Source organism: Geotrypetes seraphini, chromosome 6 (assembly GCF_902459505.1).
Source record: "Geotrypetes seraphini chromosome 6, aGeoSer1.1, whole genome shotgun sequence".
NCBI classification, from domain to species: Eukaryota; Metazoa; Chordata; class Amphibia; order Gymnophiona; family Dermophiidae; genus Geotrypetes; species Geotrypetes seraphini.
The window spans coordinates 99912695-99937727 of record NC_047089.1 but is presented as its reverse complement, the minus strand read 5'-3'; the positions used below and the strand labels follow the sequence as shown (position 1 = coordinate 99937727).

Sequence of the window (25033 nt, the reverse complement as noted above, 5' to 3'; positions counted from 1 at the left end):
CGGGACCTCGCTTGTTCCCGGCCGGTTTTTGGGCCCATGTCACGTCCTGTGACGGGCTTCAAAAAGTGCACCCGGTGCGATCGGCTCCTTTCTATTACCGATCCTCACCGGTGGTGCTTGCGTTGTCTGGGCCCTGAGCACCCCACCGACACTTGTTCCCGGTGCTCCACTTTTCAGAGGAGAGCTCTCCGCCGCCGTCAGGCTCGTATGGCGGAGCTCTTTGCAGTGGACCCCGTGGCGGGGAAGGCCTCGACGTCGGCCTCGGCTTCGGCCCCGGCCTTGACCTTGGCTTCGACTCCTTCGTCCTCGCCCCGGGAGCCCTCGACTTCGAAGCCGGTGTCTTCGACTCCGAAGTCGGCAAAGGGTAAGTCCTCACTTCCTTCTTCATTTTCAGCCTCGAAGAAGCCATCCTCGAGTTCCTCGGCGGGGGCGGGTGGGTCGTCCTCGGCCCCACCCCGAGAGCCGAAGTCGGGTGCCCCACGGGAATACTCGGTACCGAGGCCGCCCTCGAGGGAGCACCCGACGGCCCCAGATCTGCCGGCTATGATGGGGGTACCCGTCTTCCAGGACTTGCTCCGGGCTCTCATCGCCTCGGAGCTGTCCGGGGCCCTCACGCACCTTCAGCAGGCTTCGGCCTTGGCTGCCCCGGCGTCGGTGACCTCGGTCTCGGTGCCCTCGACTTCGGGCCCGGGGGGGGTTTCGGCCTCGGCCCCGACCTTGCCCTCGACCTCGGCGGACCAGCCTGAGCGGAGTGTGCGGCCTCGGGACAAGGTGCGGCGAGTTCGGAGGATCTCTTCCTCTTCGTCCTCGTCGAGGTCCTCCCGGGGTTCCTCGCCCTCGGGTCGGCCTCGGGCGAAGCGTCGATCGAGGAAGCCCAAACGCCAACGGGCTTCTCCTCGACGCCGCGGTCGCAACTCGCCGACCGGGGCGGAGACCCTGTGGGTCTCCGAACTACGCCTCGATAATCAGAGGCTGTTCCGTTCGTCTGAGGTTGAGTGCTCGAGGGACTCTTCGCCAAGATGAAAGGGGCGTGCCTCGGTGCCTCATATCCCGGGGACTTCCCGAAGGGGTTCCTCGGGGCATGGGCGGTCCCCGACCCCGCCTAGATCGCTCGGTGCGGCTTCTTGGGGTTCGGGGTCTGGCACGGGAAGGGAACCTCGTTACTCACGCGAGGCTTCTCCTTCCTTCTTGGCGAGGCGCTCGTCTCGATCTCCATCTTCAAAGCCCTCCTCTTTCTCTAGATTCGTTCTAGATATGGGAAGGGCTTTGGACCTTGATCTGGGAGCAGGATCACAGTACACCAAGGAGTTTTTGGAGGAGCAGGATTTACCCTCTCCCCCCAGAGAGACGCCTCGGCTCCCTCTTAATAAGGTTCTTAGCCAGACCTTTTTGAGGAACCTTGACTCCCCTCTTACAGTCACAGCGGTGCCTTCTAAGATGGAGTTCAAGTATCGCACTGTTCCGTGCAAGGGCTTTGATAAGGCACAGCTGTCCCACCAGTCCCTACTGGTGGAGTCGGCTTTGAAGAAGTCGCAGCCTTCCAGGGTCTCTGCGGCGGTTCCCCCCGGACGGGAGGGACGGACCTTGGACAAGTTTGGTCGTCGCCTCTATTCCAACTCTTTGATGGCGACCAGGGTCCTAAATTACGCATTCACCTTCTCGTCTTATTTGAGACAGATGATGAAGTCGTTGCCGAGGTATTATGGAGTCATGCTGGATTCCCATAAAGAGGATTTTGGGGCTTTTATGTCCAATTTGTCCCAACTGCGTCTCTACCTCTTCCATGCTGTGTATGACGCATTTGAGCTCGCCTCTCGCGTGTCCGCCTTCGCGGTGGCCATGCGCTGCCTGGCATGGCTCCGTACCCTGGATATGGACCTGAATTTGCAAGAACGTCTGGCCAATCTTCCATGTGTTGGCTTAGAGCTGTTTGACAAATCCTTGGAGGCGGCGACCAAGCGTTTGTCTGAACACGAGCGCTCTATTGCCTCGTTGGTCCGTCCCAAACCCCGGGCTCCGCCACAGAAGCCGTTTAGACCCCCTCCGTGGCGGTACCCGCAGAAGTCGACGCCGGCCTTCTCCAGGCCACCGCCCCGACGTCCCCAGCAGCAGGGCAGGGCGTCCCAACCAAAGCCTCTAGCGCAAGGAGCGTCTAAACCCGCTCCGTCTTTTTGACGTGATGCGCGGTTGGGGCGGGCCCCCTCCGCACTGTCAAAAGACCCCCTTCCTATCGGGGGCCGATTGCAGGCCTTTCTTCCAGCCTGGGCCGAGATCACGTCGGACGCTTGGGTGCTCCGGATCATCTCCGAGGGTTACTCGCTAAACTTCTTAGCCATGCCGCCAGAACATCCGCCGGGGGCTTCTCCTGGCTGTCGACACCTGCTTCCTATTCTCCTGGCGGAAGCCAGGTCCTTGTTGAGCCTTCGGGCGGTGGAGCCCGTGCCCCCGAACCAAAGGGGACGGGGTTTTTACTCCCGTTACTTTTTGGTCCCGAAGAAGACAGGGGACTTACGCCCCATTCTGGACCTCAGGAGGCTCAACAAGTTCCTGGTCCGGGAGAAGTTCCGTATGTTGTCCCTTCCAGTCCTGTACCCTCTGTTAGAATCGGGGGACTGGATGTGCTCCCTGGACCTGAAGGAAGCATATACTCATGTTCCAGTGCATCCCGCCTTCCGCCAGTACTTACGGTTCCAGGTGGGGGAGTTGCACCTCCAATATCGCGTCCTTCCCTTCGGGCTGGCCTCGTCTCCTCGGGTCTTTACAAAGTGTATGGTGGTGGTCGCGGCTGCCCTAAGATCTCAGGGACTGCAGGTCTTCCCCTACCTGGACGATTGGCTGATCAAGACTTTGTCCCGGGAGGGGGTTATCTCAGCGACCCGACAGACTATCAGTTTTCTCCAACGTCTGGGGTTCGAGGTAAATTTTCCCAAGTCGCAGTTGTGCCTGGCTCAATCCCTTCAGTTTATCGGGGTCGTGCTGGACACGGTTCGCCTTCGTGCGTTCCTTCCCTCGTCGAGACTGGAGGCTCTGCTTCGCCTGGCCCGCCAGATTCTGCGGCAGCGCTCCGTCTCTGCGCACAGGCTGATGATTCTACTCGGCCACATGGCTTCGACAGTTCATGTCACGCCGTTTGCCAGATTGCATCTGAGAATTCCTCAGTGGACCTTGGCCTCCCAGTGGCGTCAGGATCGAGACCCGCTCTCCCTCCCTATAGCGGTCACTCCTTCCTTGAGTCGATCGCTCCGTTGGTGGACCAACTCTTCCAATCTTTCCGGGGGTTTGCTCTTTCTCGTCCCTCCACATCACAAGGTCCTGACCACGGACTCTTCGGAGTATGCGTTGGGGGCTCACCTCGATGGTCTGCGGACTCAAGCGCTATGGTCGGCGGAGGACCGTCTGTGTCACATCAATGTGTTGGAGCTTCGTGCCATCTTTCTGGCAGCTCGGGCGTTCGGTCATCTGCTGCGCAATCAGGTGGTCCTGGTACGGACGGACAACCAAGTGGCAATGTATTATGTAAACAAGCAAGGGGGAACGGGCTCCTGGTCCCTGTGCCAGGAGGCCTTGCGCTTTTGGGAATGGGCGACTTCCCAGAACATCTTCCTGCGGGCGGTTTACATTCAGGGAGAGAAGAATTGTCTGGCCGACAAACTCAGTCGTCTTCTCCAGCCGCACGAGTGGTCGCTAAACTCCTGAGTTCTGCGCGAGGTCTTCGACCGCTGGGGAACGCCTCAGGTGGATCTGTTTGCCTCCCCGGAGACTCACAAACTGCCCCTCTATTGTTCACGAATTTACTCCCTGGACCGTCTCGAGGCAGATTCCTTCTCGACTGGGGAGGGAGATTCCTTTATGCGTTTCCTCCTTTTCCTCTGATCTTGAGGACGTTGGTTCACCTCAAGTCGTCCGGAGCCATTATGATTCTCATCGCGCCTCGTTGGCCTCGTCAGCACTGGTTCTCCCTGCTCCTTCAACTCAGTGTCAGGGAGCCTCTACTTCTGCCTGTGTTTCCCTCTCTGCTGTCTCAGAGTCGGGGTTCGCTGTTGCATCCCAATCTTCAGTCACTACATCTGACGGCGTGGTTCCTTTCCCCCTGACTTCGGCGGTCAGGGAGGTGTTGGAAGCCTCGCGCAAGGCCTCGACTCGGCTTTGTTATTCCCAGAAGTGGACCAGATTTTCGTCCTGGTGTACCTCGCACCATCTGGATCCATGTTTGGTTCCGGTGTCCTCGGTTCTGGAATATTTGTTGCATTTGTCTGAGTCTGGGCTGAAGACAACTTCCATCCGGGTGCATCTCAGTGCTATTGCTGCTTTCCATCGGCATTTGGAGGGACGTTCTCTCTCTCTTCATCCTCTGGTGGTTCGCTTCATGAGGGGTTTAGTCAATATTAACCCTCCTCTGAAACCTCCTCCTGTAGCTTTGTATCTTAATGTAGTCTTGGCTCAGCTGATGAAACCTCCTTTTGAGCCGATTGACAAGTCTCTTCTTAAGTTTCTCACTTGGAAGGTGGTCTTTTTACTTGCGCTCACGTCTGCTCGTTGGATTAGTGAGCTACAGGCTTTGGTTGCGGACCCGCCCTTTACTGTATTCCATCATGACAAGGTGGTTCTTCGCACCCATCCTAAATTTCTACCTAAGGTTGTGTCTGATTTCCACCTCAATCAGTCTATTGTTCTTCCGGTGTTCTTTCCGAAGCCCCACTCTCATCCTGGTGAGGCGGCGCTTCACACGCTGGACTGTAAGAGGGCGTTGGCTTTTTATCTCCAACGTACCAAGTCTCATCGGAAGGTTCCTCAATTGTTTTTGTCCTTTGATCCTAATCGGCTGGGACATCCTATTTCCAAGCGCACCTTGTCCAACTGGCTAGCTGCTTGTATTTCTTTTTGCTACGCTCAGGCTGGCCTCACGCTCCATGGTCGAGTCACGGGGCATAAGGTCCGAGCGATGGCAGCTTCTGTTGCTTTCCTCCGGTCTACTCCTGTGGAGGACATATGTAAAGCTGCCACTTGGTCTTCGGTTCATACGTTCACCTCCCACTACTGTCTGGACACTTTGTCCAGAAGCGACGGCCGGTTTGGCCAGTCGGTGTTACGTAACCTGTTTTCCTAAATTGCCATCCTCCCACCTGCCCTTTTTGGTTGGCTTGGAGGTAACCCACATGTGAGAATATCATGCCTGCTTGTCCTGGGATAAAGCACAGTTACTTACCGTAACAGGTGTTATCCAGGGACAGCAGGCATATATTCTCACAACCCGCCCTCCTCCCCGGGGATGGCTTCTTTGCTGGTTATGGAACTGAGGACCACGAGGTGGGGATGCGCCCTCTAGTGGGCAAGAAGGCATGCACATGCGTGGTGCAGTGTAGCAAACTTGAAACTTCAATCAAGTTTGCTTGAAAAGCTGTCCGCGCTGGGGCTCCGTAGATGACGTCACCCACATGTGAGAATATATGCCTGCTGTCCCTGGATAACACCTGTTACGGTAAGTAACTGTGCTTTAGAGTACCTGCTTACTATTTAATGTATTATAAATTACTTTGATATCAGCGGAGGAGAGGCAATACCGTATATCAAATAAAAGGTAACCATAGATGACCACAGTGCTCAAATCTAGGCTAAAAGCTTACTTTTTTGAGGGTGCTTTTAACTCTTTAACTACTACTCACTTGTAAAGTATCCATGTTTGTTTTGTTTTTCCCTCTGTGAAAAATTCCTTAATTCCTATTTCCAGTGCAATAGGTGAGACATTATTGACAGCTGGGTTGTATCCCCAGAGCCGTGTGCCGCAGAAGGCATCCATTCCGGATTTTTCACTCTGTCTCTGTTGTACTTCACTGGGCTCTTTAGCTCCACCTACAGTTCTTTCCTTCTGCCTGCCTGCAGGAGTGTTTGTTCTGCTTTCCCCATTTTATTATTTTATTCGGTGTATTTTCATCTCCTTTTCAGGAATTCTGGTGCTTGGAGCTATTTCACAGCTCTGCCTGCTTAAGAACACACAGATTTCGGTCTATAGCTGACAGGCCGATCCCACTAGGTACCTATTAGCCAGCCTGCATAGTTTTCTTTGGCGCTCAGGGCCATCCCTGAAGTGGACATCTCCTGTTAAGACTCGGCAGTGTCTTGCAGGGTGCTGGCTGCGTCTTCTTGCCTCTACCCGTCTCGCTGGAGTGGAGATATAGTCAGGCATAGGAGTCTAACTGGCAGCCCAAAGATCAGCTTAGCAGAAGCATTCCCAGCACTTTGGCAGTGAATTTTCTCATCCAGCTACTATGAGAGAACTGAGGCAGACTACAGCACAGATCTTAGGTCAGGTCACAGTGAGTACAAGCTTGACAGCCTGTGAGATGAATCGGAGGAGGTTGGAAAAGTGAGGTTTTGAGAATTTCTAGTTCTCCCTCCTGAAAAATCCTAAAATCGCCAGGGGGGGTGGGGGGGGGGTGGAGGGAAATAGAAGGGGAGGACAGAGATGGAAGATGGATGGTTAGAACGGAGAAAGAAGAAAGAATTAGACCTTGGCAAGCAAGTTAAGAGAAGACAACCAGAGCCTGGAACCAACAAGATTTGAATAATGACCAGACAACAAAAGGTAGAAAAACTAATTTTATTTTCTCTTTTGTGATTACAATATGTCAGATTTGAAACGTGTATCCTGCCATAGCTGGTGTTAGACCGCAAATTTGAGCTAGGATTTAGGAGAGAGAGGAAAAGTCTTTTTGTTTGTTTATTTTGTTTACACCACAGCGCCAGTGTGGTTAGGAGAAGGCAAAGGGGGTGAAGAGGCTATAAAATAAACCCACCAGAATGTTTGAAAAAACACCCAATTGAGCAGGAAAATCGAATCGAATTGAAAAACCAATTCAGTAGGCTGAATCGAATTGAATCAAAAATTTTTTTCCTGAATCGGGCAGCACTACCCTCCACTGCCTTAGAAACACAAATTTAAGTCATTTCAGGATGACTATGCCCCAGGAGCCAAACGCTTTTCCTAACTTTATGAATTTTTGGTGGTCTGAGTCTCAGTACAGATATTCTCCCCCTGAGCAGTGCCAATCCACCTCTGCAGTGTCTCTTAGTGGCATTGAACCGTTGGGCACATCCTCACCTCAGCCTACTGCTGCTTTGGCACTGTCTGACCCTATTCTGGGGGACCCTGATGCAGATGCTTCACTTGCTGATGCCTTGTTTGCAGATACAGTGCTTTCCAGAGCAGGAGATCAGGGGCTGTGTGTTGGATCTGTGGATCCCTCTGGGGTCTTGGATCATGAGGATGATTTCACTGTCCTGCGCTTATTTCAATTTGCAGCACTGCCGGACCTTATTTCTGATTCCTTGCAGGAGTTGAACTTAGTCACTCAGCTGGCTCTGTCCACTTCTTCCTCCTGGCTTTGTGATGTGTGCTCAGAGTCTGCTACTTTTCCCTGGCACCCTGATATGAGCATTCTGGTCTTGGAGCAGTTTGACTCTCTGGAGGGTGCTCCTAAAATTGCTAGAGCTATGTCAACGCTTGTATCCCCTGGCACAGGTGTGTCAGCAGCTTTTGTCTCTACCCAGTTAAGGTGCTTAAGGATATGCTGGACCGCTGTGTGGTCCCCAGAAACTCTTTGATGCAGCTGCATTAGGCATCAAAGCTGCTTCGGTGATGTCTTTTGTCCCACGCACCTGCCTCTTTTGACTACGCACACTGGAGAGTGAGGCGGTGGATCCCCCTTTTCACCTTGCTTTGGCTGGGACAGATTATATGGCTGATGCATTGTATGACCTAATGCAAGTTTTGACAAAGGTGTCAGAGTATTCCATTTCTACCTGCAGAATGCTCTGGATCAGACAGTGGGCTGGTGATTCAACTTCCAAGACTACTTTGGCTAGACTGCCTTTTAAGGGGCAGTTTATTGTTCGGCAAAGGTCTGGACGACCTCATGGATTTTGTGTTGGCCATTGCCCTAAGACTCTGCCTCATAGGAGGCCCAGACCCCCCTGGGGTTTTGGTTGTTCTAATTTTCATGGCTCACAGCGATCTCAACCGTATGCAGGTGCCACGTTGCAGAGATTTTTACAGGGCTCCTGATGATGGTATGGTGGCTACAGGTCCCTGTTCATATAGAGGACCATTTCTCAGCATTTCTTCCCATTACACCTGACCAGTGGGTCTTAAGACATTATTCAGTTGGGCTATAAGCTGGAATTTACCTGGCCTCTGACAGCTTGGTTCGTAGACTCTCCTTCAAGTTGCCAAAGTGCTGAAGGTTCAAGTCATTGTTCAGAGCTTGCTTGGTATTCAAGCTACAGAGCTGGTGTTGCTCGCCCACTCGGGCTCAGGCGGATGCTCTATATACTTTATTGTGCCAAAGTAGGGCTCCGAAGATTGGAGGTCTATTCTGGATTTTGAATGCGGCTCTCAAGGTTCCACACTTTTGCATGGAGACTGTGCTTTGGTCATTGCAGCAGGGGCCCCAGGAGAGTTTCTTGCCTCATTGGATCTCATTTTTTCAGCCCACTACAAATTTTTGCAGTTTCATGTTCTGGTACAGAATTACCAATTCTCGGCTCTGTCTTTTGGGCTGGTGACGGTGCCCCAGACTTCACCATGGTGATGGTGGTCGTGATGGCTTGCGAAAGATGGGTTTCCAGGTTCACCCTTACTTAGGGGTCATTCCATGTCAAGTGGACCAATACTGAAAACCGCCCATGCTTGGCCCCCCTTGAAATCCAACCAAATTTTACAGGGGTGTTGTCTAGGGTCTCAAATGAAACTCTGCAAAATTTTTTGAGATCTATCTCAATTTGGTCAGGAGCTAGGGATGGTTGAACAAAAGCAATTGATCACTCCCATGCCTCGTGTGACCTAAAACGCCAACTTTGCTTAAGCATTGCGGCAGAAGGAAACTGCCTAGGAGTCTGAAATTTTGCAGTTTGGTACAACACCTTGGGGCAAGTTTCTGTGCCAAGTTTGAGATCTTTTGTGAACATGCTCCCATTTCTACAGGTCAGCAAAGTAGGCAAAAAAAGTCACGAATGAAAATTTTTGCCAGTTTGGCTCCATACTGCTGTTGGGTAGGTAAGTCAGCTGAGAGTAAAACTTTATCAGCAGACATGTACCATGAGGTACTTCTAAGATTTGCAATATAAGCTTTTACAGTCAAGTGAAGCTAAAGATATGACCATCCAAAAAATATGGCTTCATGCATTTATTCAAATTTTCACTGTTTTTCAGATTCAAATATCCCTACATCGCCAACATGAATTTTAATGAAACTGAGGTATGTAAAAAGTCTCAAAGTGGGCCGAAAAAAATGGACCGTGCTCAAAAGGTTCAGCTTTCTGTGGCTCCTGTAATTATGAAGCTATCCCCGTCAAATTTTGTCTGTTATTTTGTGACATGACGTTCTCAAATATACAATTTCAGCTTTATTAGCTAATATTGTTGCTTTTAATGTAAAGTTTGTGTTTTTTAAAAAAATGTCAAAAATTGGGTATTTTTAACCAGCGTTTACAAAAAAAAGAATACCTGGGAAATATTTTCAAACTAACTATTAGAGCATGTTTCAGATTCCCAATGTGTGGAGTGTAGCTTTACCAGGATGAGAATGTGGTCTTGGGAAGAAGACAGAACTATAGACTGGTTGAGATGAAATTCCAAGACTACTTTTGGTAAGAATTTGGGATGAGTATGAAGGACAACTCTTTTGTGATAGAATGTTGTATAGAGCGGATCTGAGACTTGCTTGAAGTTCACTATCTTGGCTTGCAGAAGTGATGCAGATTAAGAAAATTAACTTCTAAGTGAGGTGCTTGAGAGACGAAGATGCAAGTGGTTGAAATGGAGGCTTCCTCAGAGTGGAGAGTACAATATTGAGGTCTCAAGCAACTGGAGGAGGTTTGATTGGAGGTTTGGAATGAAGTGGACCTTTCATTAACTTGGAAACCAATGGGTGTGTAGCCAGAAGTTTATTGTTCAAAGATATATGAAAAGCATTGATAGCACTGAGATGTACTCTTACTGAAACTGGTTTTAGACCAGAGTTGGAGAGATGTAATAGATAATCCAGAACTGATGCCAGAGGATATGTGTTCGGAAGTAATGCATGTTGGTGACGCAAAGAGGGAAACAAGCCCACTTGAAACAGCATTGAGTGGACGGTTTTCTGGAAACATCTATTATTGCTGAAACAAGAGCCGAGAGAGAGAATTCATCTATCCGTTGAGAGAGTGGTACCAGGCTGTGAGTGTTAGAGAATAGGAACTCTTTGTTCTGAGTCAGCAAGTTGGAAAAATTTCAGTGTAACGGGTTTCCTTACACTGAGTTGAAGGGGAAACAAGGGTTGTCTTGGCCACCTTAGAGCTATGAGGATCATGGTGACTGACTCCTGCCACAGTTTGAACAGAGTCTTTCCTGTTAGAGGAATTGGAAGGGATACATAGAGAAACTTGTTCGTCCATTCTAGGAGAAAAGCATTTGTCTCCAGAAAATGAGGAGAGGATAGTCTGGAACAGAAGTATGGAAGTTTGTGATTTCTGGGAGATACGAAAGAGATCTCTATTTGTGGGGTTCTCCAGAGTAAGAAGATCTGATGTAATACAGTTGACCTGAGTGACAACAAGTGAAGTTGAAGGAATCTGCTCACTGCCAGAGTGTTTTGTTTGCTTGCTAGGTACACAGTCTTGAGAAAAATGTTGAGAGGAATTGCCCAATTCCAGATTTGTTTTTCTTCTCAGCAGAGCAGGCGAGACCCTGTTTGTTTACATAATACATGGCTACTTGATTTTCTGGATCAGTATTACTTGGTTGAGAAGGCGATCTTGAAAGGTCCGGGATAGGCTCTGCGATCGACTCGTGTTGCCTTCCCAATCTACCGGTCAATCGCGATCAATGTATTGGGCACCCCTGCTCTGGGTGTTCATTCCCAACCTACAGTCCGAGTATTGCAGAAATCCATAACTTTCTGAGCACATGCTCCACCCTCCCTTAGCTTGAGAGCTGGTAAACAAATCTAGTTTCACTTTCTGTAAGCAATCTGTGCAGAAGTCTTTTGAAGTTACTCTGCTTCTATTTCTTATTTTTTCGCTTAAAGTTCGTTTTTCGGTGGCTTCAGTGCATTCCTTTCCCGGTGGTCCCCTGTTGGAGGAAAGGATGCAGTTCTGCAGTGCCGGACTGCAGCTTCACAGAGTAGCTCTGGTGGATCTGTGGAGCCAACCTGCTGTGTGACACAATTTATAGATTAGGGGTTTCTTTCCCTGGGAATCTGCTGGCCTTGTCACAGGTTTCAAGCACAGGCTGTAGGCATCTGGAGCGAAACCAACCTGGGTTTCAAGGCGCAGGCTGCTTTTCCCTACCCCTGACCGCATGGACGAGGATCCATGGGGTGGGAGTCATAGTCGGTGTTCGGCTGGCTGGCAGTCTAAAGATCTTCCACTCTGGTCATTTGGAGATGTTTCTGAGGCAGAAAGTCCTTTTTCTCCATTCAGCTGTTGTTAATATCGCTGACTAGTGCTGCCTGATTTACGATTCGAATCGATTCACCGATTCACTTCGGGTGAATCGATTCAAAACAAAAAAAAATTGGCCTCCCAATTCGCTTACTGACCCTCCCCCCATCGCCCCCTAAAGCAGGAGCGGCAGCGCTGCCTCTTGCTGGCCGGCCGCTGCTTTAGAGGGTGAGGGGTGAGGGTCAGTCGGGAAGTGCTGGTTTCCGGCTTCTCCCCTAGCCTCCCGTGCATCCAGGGCAGGATTAAAGGGTGGGCCCGATGCCTTCTACGATGAGTGCAAGCGGCAGTGGTGTTTCTGTGTTGCTGCTTGCCTGCTTGTGACCCGCCCGCCGGCTCAATTTAATTCCGCTCGCTGCTGCTCCAAAAGGGCCAGGCGTGTGCAGCGATTGCACGCCGCCGGCCTATAAGCCTTCTCTCTGTCAGAATAGATGTCGGGGGAAGGCTTATGGACCGGCGGGTGCAATCGCTGCACGCGCCTGGCCCTTTTGGAGTTGCGGCAGCAGCCGGGGGGGGGGGGGGTGCTAAACGGATTCTGCTAGCAGCGGCTGCGGGTAGCGGGTGAGTGATGGGAGGCCGAATCGGTGGCAGTTCAGCTTGGGGGAAGGTAGGCAGGCTTCGGGGGGAGGAAGGGAGGCCATGACTGGACCCACTGCAGCACAGCATTTCTTCTGCTGCCATCAGACTGCTGCACGATTTAAAAAAAACACAAAAAAACAACCAACCCATAAAGAACAGAGATCAAGTGTAGGCAGCCTGAGAGGAGAGCTGAGGGGAAGGAGGCAAGGAGTGAAAAAGTACTGAATGAAAGATTGGAATGAGAAAGGAGACAGGGAGAGAAATATAGGGTTGGAAGGAGGATAAAGAGTATTTGGAGAGAGGGATGGAGTGAGCAGAGAAAAAGGTCTGGTGGGAGAAAGGGAAAGAAAGAGAACAGTGAAGAGGAGAAGTAGAGAAGCAAGAAGGGGAAAAGAAGTAAATAAGAAAATGGGTACATGCGGGCAGGGCATGGTGGGATAGCCTGGGCAGGGGGGTGCAGGCCTACAAGGGAGGGCAGACCTTCAGGGATGGTAGCACAGGCCTTCAAGGGGGGACAGGCAGGGCTTCAGGGGTGGGGGCAGGCCTTCAGGGGTGGCCCTGGTGTAGAATTACACGGAGGGAGGGGGGCTCAAAGATTTATGCATATGCCAAACTTGGGGGGGGGAAGAAATAATAGGTCTAAAAACAGAGGAGGGGGAGAGAGATGGTGGACAATTGGATTTAGGGAGGGAAGGAACAGAAAGGGAGAGAAGTTGGACACAAAGGATGGTGTGGAGGGGAGATAGAGATACTGGATAAGAGGGTAGTTGGGAAAAGAAAGGGAAAGATGGTGGACCCTGGGGTGGTGGAGAAGGAGGGAGAGATGCTGGATGAAAAAGTAGTTGAGAAAAGGTGGATCTTTTGATGGAAACAAAAAAAGGAAAGATACCAGACCTCCGGGGGAGGGAAGGGAAACGGAAGGGGAGGACAGAGATGGCAGATGGATGGATAGCACGGAAAAAGAAGAAAGAAGCAGACCCTGGCAAGCAAGTTATCAGAAGACAACCAGAGCGGGGGACCAACAAGATCTGAACAATGACCAGACAACAAAAGGTAGAAAAACTAATTTTATTTTCTGTTTTGTGATTACAATGTCATATTTGAAACGTGTATCCTGCCAGAGCTGATGATAGACCGCAAACATGAGCTAGGATTTAATAGAGAGAGAAAAAGTCTTTTTTGTTTGTTTATTTTGTTTACACCACAGCGCCAGTGTGGTTAGGAGAAGGCAAAGGGGGTGAAGAGTCTATAAAATAAACCCACCAGGATGTTTGGAAAAAAACACCCAATTGGGCAGGAAAATCGAATCGAATCGAAAAATCGATTCAATGGGACGAATCGAATCAAATTTTTTTCCCCTGAATCGGGCAGCACTATCGCTGACAGACATGGTACTGCAGAGACTGTGAATACCTCCATTATTTCCTATGGGAACTCAAAATCGATTGGGATGGACTCCCCAGCCCCTAATCTATTGAATGTGGACATTGATTGTGCCAGTATCAAGGAACCAATCCCTTTTGAGATTTTTCCATCTCTTCTCACAGATCTTTTCTGCATCCCAATCTTCAGTCATTACACCTGACAGCTTGGTACCTCTCGGGCTGACATTGCCTGACCTTCGTCTTTCCCAGCCTGTCAGACTTATCGTAGAAGCATCAAGAAAACTGCCTACGCAACAGCATTATCAGCAGAAATGCAAACGGTTTTCCACATGGTGTACTCTTCATCATCATGATACTAAATCCACCTCTGTATTTTCAGTATTGTATTACCTTCTACATTTATCCAATTCAGGCCTCAAGACCACTTAGATTATATTTTGTCTCGGTGCTATCAACGCTTTTCATAGACCAGTTGATGGAAAACCTCTTACTGCTCATCCTCTGGTGGTTTCAATGTCAAACCACCTCCAGTGGTTTGGGATCTTAATGTGGTTCTTGCTAGACTAATGAAGCCTCCTTTTGAACCAATGTCTACGGCTCATCTCAAATACCTCATTTGGAAAGTCTCCCTTACTTCTGCTAGAAGAGTAAATGAACTTCAAGCACTGGTGGCAAACCCACCCTTCACAATGTTCCACCATGACAAGATAGTGCTTTGCACCCATTCAGGGTTCTTTCCTAAAGTCGACACTGAATTTCATATCAATCAATCTATTGTACTTCCAGTGTTTTTCCCTAAGCCTTGTTCTCATCCTGAAGAGATGATGCTTTACACTCTGGACTGCAGAGAACTCAGTAACATATAACTTCTCCTCAACTTTTTGTCTCCTTTGATCCTAACAAGTTGGGACATCCTGTATCCAAGAGAATGATTTCTACATAGTTGGTGTTGGCGGCTTGTATCGCCTTCTGTTACGCTCAGGCTAGGCTCCAACTAGAGAGTCGAGTCACAGCCCACAGTCGGAGCTATGGCAGCTTCAGTTGCTTTCCTATGCTCCTATTGATGAAATCTGTAAAGCTGCTACTTGGTCCTCAGTTCATACATTCACATCACACTACTGTCTAGAATCTTATTCGAGATGGGATGGTCACTTCGGCCAAGCAGTAATGCAGAATTTATTTTCCTAATACCAACACGTCCTCCATCCCATTCTAGTAAGCTAGGGAGTTCCTACTTGTGAGAATATGCTGCCTGCTTGTCCTGGGATAAAGCACAGTTATTTACAGGTGTTATCCAGGGACAGTAGGCAGATTTGCTCACAATCCACCTACCTCCCCTGGTTGTCTTCTTAGCTTGCTTACGGAACTGAAGAGCTGCATGCGGCGTTGGGTGGGAAGGCACTCGCGCATGCATGGTTCGGGCAATTCACAAACTTTCTCAGGTTCCTTAAAGTGGCAATGCACTTTTAAAGCTGTCCCTACCGGGGCTCTTTCGATGACGTCATCCATATGTGATAATATCTGCCTGCTGTCCCTGGATAACACCTGTTTCGATAAGTAACTACTTTCTCTGCCTTCAGCTGCTGATTATATGGCACAAGAAACTTGACTGAACTTGACAGGAGATAGTGGAGATGAAAACTGTAGCAGAATATAAAAATGTATGAGAGAAACACAAAGGAATCCTACATGGAAAGAATAGAACAAAACAACCCTAATGGTACTTAGATGGCAGCTCCAGCAATTGGGAAGCAAAGCAACTGCTGGGCAGACTTCTATGATCTGTGCTCTGAGTTAGACAGATTTGGATGATCTTGTATGAGGCTTTGATGATAGCTTCAGTACTTAGAGGGGATATGATAGAAACCTATAAGATCATGTGCTTAGAGGGGATATGATAGAAACTTATAAGATCATGAAGGGCATGGTGAAGGTAGAGAGAGACAGATTCTTCAGACTGGCGGGGGCAGCAAAAACTAGAGGGCACTCAAAAAAATTGAGGGGAGATAGATTTAGAACAAATGCTAGGAAGTTCTTCTTCACCCAGAGGGTGGTGGACACCTGGAATGCGCTTCCAGAGGAGGTGGTTGAGCAGAGTACGAGTTTCAAAAAGGGATTGGACGAGTTCCTGAAGGGAAAGGGGATCCAGGGGTATAATTAGAGGGTTACTATACAATACAAAACGCCCTTGGGTGATAGATCACTACAGGTCCTTGACCTGGGGGGGCCGCCACGGGAGCGGACTGCTGGGCGTGATGGACCTATGGTCTGATTCGGCAGAGGCAATGCTTATGTTCTTATGTTCAGTAGTTGGAGAACAAGAGCAGTGGTGGGCACACTTCTACGGTTTGTGCCATGAAAATGGCAAAAACAAATCAAGATCAAATATGCATATGTAGTATCACATTGTACCTTTTGCTATGAGTTTTATCTTGTTAGGCTGGATGGAATGTACAGTCGATCTTTATCTGCTCTCATCTACTATGTTACTGCTTTAGCAGGACTCAAGGAAATTTAATTAGCAGGTAAGAATAAATTTCTTCTTTTATAAATTAAATGTAACCACTGTACATTTCCTCAATTTTCAACATTCAGTGATTATATAAAATTTTATTATGTTACGATTGCTACTGGCAAACAGTCCCTTGCACCCAGGTTCTTTATTATAGATGTATCTTTCTGACAGCATGATTAAAGTTACGTTTGTCTTCTTCACAGCTGTGATGCAGATCCATCAGCCCTTGCAAAATATGTTCTTGCCTTGGTGAAGAAGGATAAAAGTGAGAAAGAACTGAAAGCATTGTGTATTGATCAATTGGATGTATTTCTCCAGAAAGGTAAGGAATTGCTTATACAGTAGTTGGCGAGCCTTTTTCTATTATGAGGAAGCTTTCTTATGATAGTGAGACCATTTGGGATGCACTTGACCTTGCATCTCATTTAATTGTTTTGCCAGTAATTGTTAAAATGGCAACTATCTGTTCAGTTCTTGTATCACCCTTACCACCTTAGGAAAATGGAAAGCTGAGTGATGGGTACTTTTATCCACTTCAGACATGTTAGCACATCACCTGTCTAGATTGCAGAGCAACAGGAAAGTTATAGTCACAATACCTATTCCAGTGCAATAGATGAGACATTCTAGACCAGAGGTGCCCACACTTTTTGGGCTTGCGAGCTACTTTAAAATGATCAAGTCAAAATGATCTACCAACAATAAAATTTTAAAAAACACAAAATACACTGTACGCAGAGAAAATGTTAATTATCATTTACATTCCGCGGGTTTTCAAAGAGGTCAAGGCAGATGACTTTATGCAATATCACCTTAGTAACAACTATACAAAAATAGGCAAATATACCCCTTCCCTTTTTAGTAAACCGCGATAGCGGTTTTTAGCGCAGGGAGCTGCGCTGAATGCCCTGTGCTACTCTCGATGTTCATAGGCTCCCTGCGCTAAAAACTGCTATTGTGGTTTAGTAAAAGGGGGCCATAGGGCAAAATATAGACAGCAGATATAAATTCTCAAAACGGACACATTTTGATCACTAAATTGAAAATAAAATCATTTTTCCTACCTTTGTTGTCTGGTGATTTCATGAGTCTGTTGCACTTTCTTCTTCTGACTGTGCATCCAATATTTCTTCCCTTCTTTCAGCATGCTGTATGCTTCCAGACCTCATTCCCTCCGCCAACTTTTTCTTCCTCTCTCCCTGCCCCTCCCCTTTTTTCTTTCTTTTTTTTCTCTCTCCATGCCCCCCTTCTTTCTGTCTCCCTGCCTGCTCCCAAGCCACTGCCACCGCCATCGGGGAACAGGCCTCCAAACCGCTGCCGCCCCAAGCTCTCCCTGCTTCCCCACACAGAAGCATCGGGCCGACCAGATTCCTCTCCCCGATGTCATTTCTGAAGTTGGAGAGGAAGTTCCGGGCCAGCCAGGCAACAATTGATGTCGGGGAGAGGAAATCTAGTCGGCCCGACGCTTCTGTGTGGGGAAGCAAGTAGAATGCGAAGGCAACACGATCGACCTGCGTTGCCTTCGCGATCTACCGATTGATCACGATCGACCTTTTGGGCACCCCTGTTCTAGACACTAGGGTTATTTCCCTAAAGCCACATTCTGCTGCAGAAGGAATCCACTCTGAATTTCTCACTCTTTCCTCTTCACTTGGCTCTCTAGCTCCACCTTCAGTTCTTTCCTTCTGCATATGTGCCTGCAGGAGAGTTTGTTCTGCTTTCTCCATTTTATTATTCAATGTAATTTCATCCCATTTATGGGTAATTTAGTGCTTGGAGTGAATTTGAAGCTCAACCTGCTTGAGAATTCACAGACTTCAGTCTGTAGCTGACAGGCCAATCCCACTGGGATACCTGTTAGCCAGCCATCCCTGAGGTGGTCTTACCACCTGTTAATCAGGGATCGAATGTAGGCTGTTAGGCACCTTAGGAGGCTCGGTGGGGTCTCGTAGAGTGCTGGCTGCATCTTCTTAATTCCACCTGTCCTAGTGCACATCCGGTGGTCTGCAAGGGTGGAGGTGTAGTCGGACATAGGAGTCTGATTGACAGCCTGAACAACAGCTTTCCATTACCATTCCTAGCATTCTGACAGTGAAATTTCTCATCTAGCTACTGTAAGAAAGCTGAAAGCAGGTTACTGCACAGCTTCTCTCAGGTCACAGTGAGTACACAGGCTGAAAGTGGTGTTTTGAGGGTTTCTGGATGTTCCCCCTCCTGAAAAATCCTAAAATTGCCATTTTTATAGTTTGGGAAGTGTGAAAAATATTGCAATTTTATTGATAATTTCTTGACGGTGGCCATCTTGGATTTTTAAACTAAACTAAACTAAACCTTAGGTTTGTATACCGCGCCATCTCCACAAGCGTAGAGCTCAGCACGGTGTACAGGATTAGATTGAAAAGGAGCTACAATGAAGGGTTATAGGAAAGGAGCTAGGAAGATAAAGAGGGACAGGGTACCAAAGAGCAGGAGGTGTTAGATTTTTGAAAAGAACCAAGTTTTCAGGTGTTTGCGGAGTGATTGAAGGGAGCTTGAAATTCTGAGCGGGGATGTGAGGTTGTTCCAGAGTTCTGTGGTTCTAAAGGGGAGGGATGTTCCTAGTTTTCCTACGCGGGATATACCTTTTGCAGAGGGGAATGATAGTTTCAGTTTTTGGGAGGATCTAGTGGAATTAAGGTTAGAGGAGTTACAAAAGAGTGGGATAACGGGAGGGAGGATGCCATGTAGGATCTTGAAAGCTAAACAGGCACATTTAAAAAGGACTCTGGAGTGAACTGGGAGCCAGTGAAGTTTGGACAAGAGTGGGGAGACGTGGTCGAACTTGCCTTTAGCGAAAATAAGCTTGTCTGCGGCGTTCTGGATTAGCTGAAGTCTATGGAGTTTATTTTTAGTTAGGCTTAAATAGATGGAGTTGCAATAATCCAGTCTAGAGAGGATGGTGGATTGAACAAGGACGACGAAGTGAGAATAATGAAAGTACTATCTCACTTTCCTCAGCATATGAAGACTAAAGAAGCATTTTTTTACCAAGAAGTTGAGGTGATGATACCAAGATTTGTAACAGAGTAGACACCGAAGAGGGAGTGGAAAATATGAAAAAGGATCTGCAAAAGTTAGAGGAATGGTCTAATGCCTGGCAACTAAAATTCAATGCAAAGAAATGCAGAGTAATGCATTTGGGGATTAATAATAGGAAGGAACCGTATATGCTGGGAGGAGAGAAGCTGATATGCACGGACGGGGAGAGGGACCTTGGGGTGATAGTGTCCGAAGATCTAAAGGCGAAAAAACAGTGTGACAAGGCAGTGGCTGCTGCCAGAAGGATTCTGGGCTGTATAAAGAGAAGCGTAGTCAGTAGAAGGAAGAAGGTGTTGATGCCCCTGTACAGGTCATTGGTGAGGCCCCACTTGGAGTATTGTGTTCAGTTTTGGAGACCGTATCTGGCGAAAGACGTAAGAAGACTTGAGGCGGTCCAGACGAAAATGATAGGAGGCTTGCGCCAGAAGACGTATGAGGAGAGACTGGAAGCCCTGAATATGTATACCCTAGAGGAAAGGAGAGACAGGGGAGATATGATTCAGACGTTCAAATACTTAAAGGGTATTAACGTAGAACAAAATCTTTTTCAGAGAAAGGAAAATGGTAAAACCAGAGGACATAATTTGAGGTTGAGGGGTGGTAGATTCAGGGGCAATGTTAGGAAATTCTACTTTACGGAGAGGGTGGTGGATGCCTGGAATGCGCTCCCGAGAGAGGTGGTGGAGAGTAAAACTGTGACTGAGTTCAAAGAAGCGTGCGATGAACACAGAAGATTTAGAATCAGAAAATAATATTAAAGATTGAACTAGGCCAGTTACTGGGCAGACTTGTACGGTCTGTGTCTGTGCATGGCCGTTTGGAGGAGGATGGGCAGGGGAGGGCTTCAATGGCTGGGAGGGTGTAGATGGGCTGGAGTAAGTCTTAACAGAGATTTCGGCAGTTGGAACCCAAGCACAGTACCGGGTAAAGCTTTGGATTCTTGCCCAGAAATAGCTAAGAAGAAAAAAAAAAAAAAAAATTTAAATTGAATCAGGTTGGGCAGACTGGATGGACCATTCGGGTCTTTATCTGCCGTCATCTACTATGTTACTATGTGGTCATTGAAGGAGAGAGAGGAGTCTATGATGATGCTAAGGACTTTGCTTGAAAACTCAAGCTGAAGAGTGGAGCCGGAAGATAATGGGATGGAGGTGGGTAAAAGACCTAATATTGGGCCGAGCCAAAGTAGTTTTGTTTTGGACTGTTCAGTTTCATTTGTACAGAATGTGCCCAGGAATGAAGGTTCATTATACATGCGGGTATATTCTCAGCAAGGTTAGTGTGGTTTGAGTCGGTCTCAAGGAGGATGAGGATATCGTCAGCATAGGTGTAGAGAGTTTCCAGGGGGGATATATAAAGGAGTTTCAAAGAGGACATGTAAATATTGAAAAGGATAGGAGAGAGGGGTGAGCCTTTCGGGACTCCACATATCGGCTTCCAGGGAGGGGATGAGGTACCGTTTATGTTAACGGTGTAGTGATTTTTTTTTTTTTCCTAAGCCTTCCTGCTTCTTCAAAACTGCAAGTGAGGCAAATTTTACCTAGAAACTTGCTAGGCTCAAGTCCTTAGGCTCTCCTCATGTGTATTCTTGCCAGGATTATGTAAATTTCCCATGTTTAGGGTGTTATTGCGCCTTGTGCCCTGTGGCGCTTCCAGGGGGGAGGGGGGGACCATAGCATCCAGGTAACCAATTGCTTAGCTAGCTCAGCGGGGTAGCCTTCATGATTTTCAGGGCTTGGCAAGCCTGGTAATTCTGTTTGCCAGGCTGCCAATTCTTCACTGCCTAAGAAACACAAATTTTAGTCATCTAAGGGTGCCACTAGGCCGCAGGAGCTGAACATTTTCTTCTGACTTTTGAAATTTTTATGGTCTGAATCTGAGAACCAGTGTTCTTCCTCTGCACAGTATCATTCTGCCTCCATGGCGTCTCTCAGAGGCGTTGCTCCTTTGGAGATATGGCCTTGCGTCACCTGGTCACAGTTCTTGTGCTGCCTGACCCTGGATTGTTTTTGCAGGAGCAGTTATTTTGGATGAACTCATAGATTCTTGAATGGACTGTCACCCTAAGATTCTGCCTTATAGCAGACCCAGACTCTCCTGGGGTTATCCCAGGACAAGCAGGTAGCATATTCTCTACATGTGGGTGACGTCACTGACGGAGCCCCCTAGTGGATGTTTTCGCAAGCAGACTTCCTTGAAGACTTTCAAGCTTGCGATTGGCCCGCGCAAGCGCGGGCCCCTCCCACCTGGTCTTAGGCATGATTCTCCTCAGCATGTCCTCAGTTCTCTGTTTTCCGCGGAGCCAGAAGCACTGCTCCCTTGCTTCGCGCATTATCGTTGTCCCTCTTGCACCGCGGCTTGTTTAGTTAGTTTAATTTGAGTCGCTGTGCTTACATCTGTGGTGGTTTTTTTTTTCTTTTTGTTTTTTCAGTTCGTAATCTTTTTGACCGGGTTCCCGGTCTTACTCTGGCCGCCTGGCCTCGCGGGGCCACAGCCGTCTTTTTTCTTATGTCCTGGCCTCGTTCCGGGTCTAAAAACTATACTAAGTGCAACCGGGTTATCTCCATCACCGACCCTCATCGTTGGTGTGTGGAGTGCCTGGGTGCAGAGCACTGCGCGGAGTCATGCCCCCGTTGTACGACTTTGTAACCATGGGCTCTTCGTAGGAGGGTGGCCAAGATTCTCCAACTCTTTGGCCCCATGGATCCTGTGGGACAGGCCTCGAGCTTGGCCTCGGCGCCCTTGTTGGTGCTTCGGCCTCGAAGTCCCCGTCGGCCTCGAAGGCTCCGGCCTCGGGTAAGTCTCCTCTTTCCTCCTCAGGTGTGCCGGTGAAGAAGCTTACCTCGGTGTCTTATGTCAGTGCCGCCTCGTCGGCATCTTCGAGACATCACTCTAAGCATGCCTCCTCACATAGGGAATACTCTTCCTTGAGGTCTCCACCGAAGGAGCGCACTACTGCTCCTAAGACCCAACCATCCTTGGTCTCGGTGCTATGTTCGAGAACATGCTTAAGGCTATTCTTACCACACAGCTTTCCTCAGGAGTGAGCCAACTGGTCCTGACTTCGACGCTTCTGACCTCGGTCTCGACCCAGCCTCGGTCTGACCAGCCTGAGCGTCCCCTCGTTTCTCGAGGCTCTGTCCGCAAGACTCGCCGGGTTCCCTCGAGCGATTCTTCATCCCCCAAGTCACCTGTAACTTTTCGGGGATCCAGGCCATGGGGCTGTTTTTCCCCAGCTACTTTGTCGAGGTTTGCTCCTCCAAAAAAGCCCCTTCTTCTCCGCCCCTTCGGGGCAGGTCTCCGATCACAAAACCTTCTAGACACATGCTTGTCCTCGAGTTGGACTCTGGGTTGTGTTCCCCATCAAGGCAGCTACCAGCTTCTAAGGGGTCTTCTTCGAAACCGGTGGAGGACTTTTCCTTTACCCAGTCTTCCCCGAGGCGTCGCCAGCTAATTCCTCAGACCCCGGGGTCTTCCCCGGCCCACCTAGCATGGGGTCATTCCTCGACGCTCCCCAGACACTTTAGTAGAGCCTCTTCAGTCTCCCATTTCTGGGACTCCGAGGCCCCGGCTTACTATTCGAGATAAATTTCTCCCTGTTTCTCGGATGCCCCCAGGTCTCACTTGGGGTCTCCTCAGGAGGATGAGTCTTCATCTCGAAACTCCTCCTTTACTTGTTTCATCTCTGACATGGATAGGGCCTTGAAACTGGACCTCCGGTCTGAGTCCCGTTATACACGGGAATATCTGGAGGAGATGGGTGTTGATCGTCCGCCCTGCGAGGTGTTACATAGAAACATAGAAAAATGACGGCAGAAAAGGGCCAAAGCCCATCAAGTCTGCCCACTCCAGTGACCCTTCCCCCAACCTCCTGCCCTTACCTCATTAGAGATCCCACATGAATATCCCATTTATTTTTGAAATCTGCCACGCTGTTGGCCTCAATCACCTGCCGTGGGAGTTCATTCCAATGATCGACCACCCTCTCAGTGAAGAAATACTTTCTGGAGTCCCCATGAAATTTCCCTCCCCTGATTTTCAGCGGATGCCCTCTGGTGGACGAAGGTCCCATAAGACGAAAGATATCCTCTTCCACCTCGATACGACCCATGATATATTTAAATGTCTCAATTATGTCTCCTCTCTCTCTTCGTTCTTCAAGTGAGTACAGCTGCAATTTATTCAGCCTTACTTCATACGGAAGATCCTTGAGCCCCGAGACCATCCTGGTGGCCATCCGCTGAACTGACTCAACTCTCAGCACATCTTTCTGGTAATGTGGTCTCCAGAATTGAACACAATATTCCAAATGAGGTCTCACCATGGACCTGTACAGTGGCATTATGACCTCTGGCATCCTGCTGATAAAACCTCTACGGATACAACCCATCATTTGCCTTGCCTTGGAGGAAGCCTTTTCCACTTGATTTTCACTAATGATTACTCCTAAATCCCGTTCTTCCGTGGTCCTAACTAAGGTCTCACCATTTAACGTGTAAGTCCTGCACAGATTTCTTTTACCCAGGTGCATCACTTTGCATTTTTTAGCATTGAAGTTGAGCTGCCAAGTCGATGACCATTGTTCTAATAGTAGTAGGTCCTGCGTCATACTGTCAGGCATAGTGCTTTTACCTACTATGTTGCACAGTTTGGCGTCATCGGCGAACAATGATATTTTTCCTCTGAGCCCTTGGGTCATATCACTTATGAATATGTTGAATAGGATTGGACCTAAGACCGAGCCTTGTGGCACTCCACTGGTCACATCCGATGTTCTGGATGGGGTACCATTTACCATCACCCTCTGAATTCTACCGCTCAGCCAATCTTTAACCCATGCAGCTAGTGTTTCTCCTAATCCCAGCGATTTCAACTTGTTCAATAACCTGCGGTGTGGGACGCTATCAAAAGCTTTGCTGAAGTCCAAATACACTAAGTCCAGGGACTCCCCGGCATCCAGTTGTCTTGTTACCCAGTCGAAGAAGCTAATCAGATTTGATTGGCAGGACCTGCCCTTGGTAAATCCATGCTGATGGGGATCATGTAGATTTTCTTCATCCAGTATTGTATCAAGTTTCTGTTTGATCAGTGTTTCCATAAGCTTGCATACTATGGATGTGAGACTCACCGGTCTGTAATTTGCCGTCTCTGTCCTGCAGCCCTTTTTGTGGAGTGGAATAACGTTAGCTGTTTTCCAGTCCAAGGGGACTCTTCCCGTGCTTAGGGAGAGATTGAAGAGTACAGACAATGGTTCCGCCAGGACTTCACTCAACTCTCTGAGCACCCTGGGGTGTAGGTTGTCTGGTCCCATGGCTTTGTTCACTTTGAGTCTTGAAAGTTCGCAGTAGACGCTACTGGGCGTAAACTTGAAGTCTTGAAACGGGTCTTTCTGGCTTTCCCTTGTCTGTAAAAGTGGACCGGATCCCGGTGCCTCACAGGTGAAAACCGAGCAGAAGTATTCATTTAGTAGCTCGGCCTTAGTGGAATCCGATTCTGCATAATTCCCGTCCGATTTCCTGAGTCGTTCTATCCCATCTTTGTTTCTTTTCCTGTCACTAATATACCTAAAGAAGGATTTATCCCCTTTCTTAATGTTCCGCGCTAGATTCTCCTCTATTCGGAGCTTGGCCTCTCTGACTGCCTTCTTGACTGCTTTAGTCCGGCAAACCTTTCTCTGGAACCTGGAGACCCCATATGCGGTAAGGGCCATTCCCACCAAGTTGGAATCTCTTTACTGGACGATTCCGGTTAAGGGGTTTGAAAATTCTCAGCTTTCTCATCAGTCCTTGGTGGTTGAATCTTCCTTGAAGAAGTCCAACCCCTCTAAGGTTTACGCTGCCGTCCCTCCAGACCGGGAGGGCCGTACGATGGACAAGTTTGGTCGCCGTCTTTACCAAAATTCAATGATGGCGAATCGTGTCCTTAACTATAACTTTATCTTCACGTCCTACCTCCGGTTCTGTATGGACGTCCTCTGCTCGTTCCGGGAGGACGTGCC

The 25033-nt window shown here is 48.6% G+C and overlaps 1 protein-coding gene across 7 annotated transcripts in view; it reads left to right on the top strand.

Annotated features, from left to right (window-relative positions):
* RBM26 (RNA binding motif protein 26) overlaps window positions 1-25033 on the top strand; it is a 946655-nt gene that overhangs the window by 25902 nt on the left and 895720 nt on the right. For all 7 annotated transcript variants that reach the window (XM_033948169.1, XM_033948166.1, XM_033948165.1 and 4 more), the window contains exon 2: window positions 16161-16279. In XM_033948169.1, the coding sequence (XP_033804060.1) occupies window positions 16161-16279 (119 nt within the window). The remainder of the gene's footprint in view (window positions 1-16160; window positions 16280-25033) is intronic.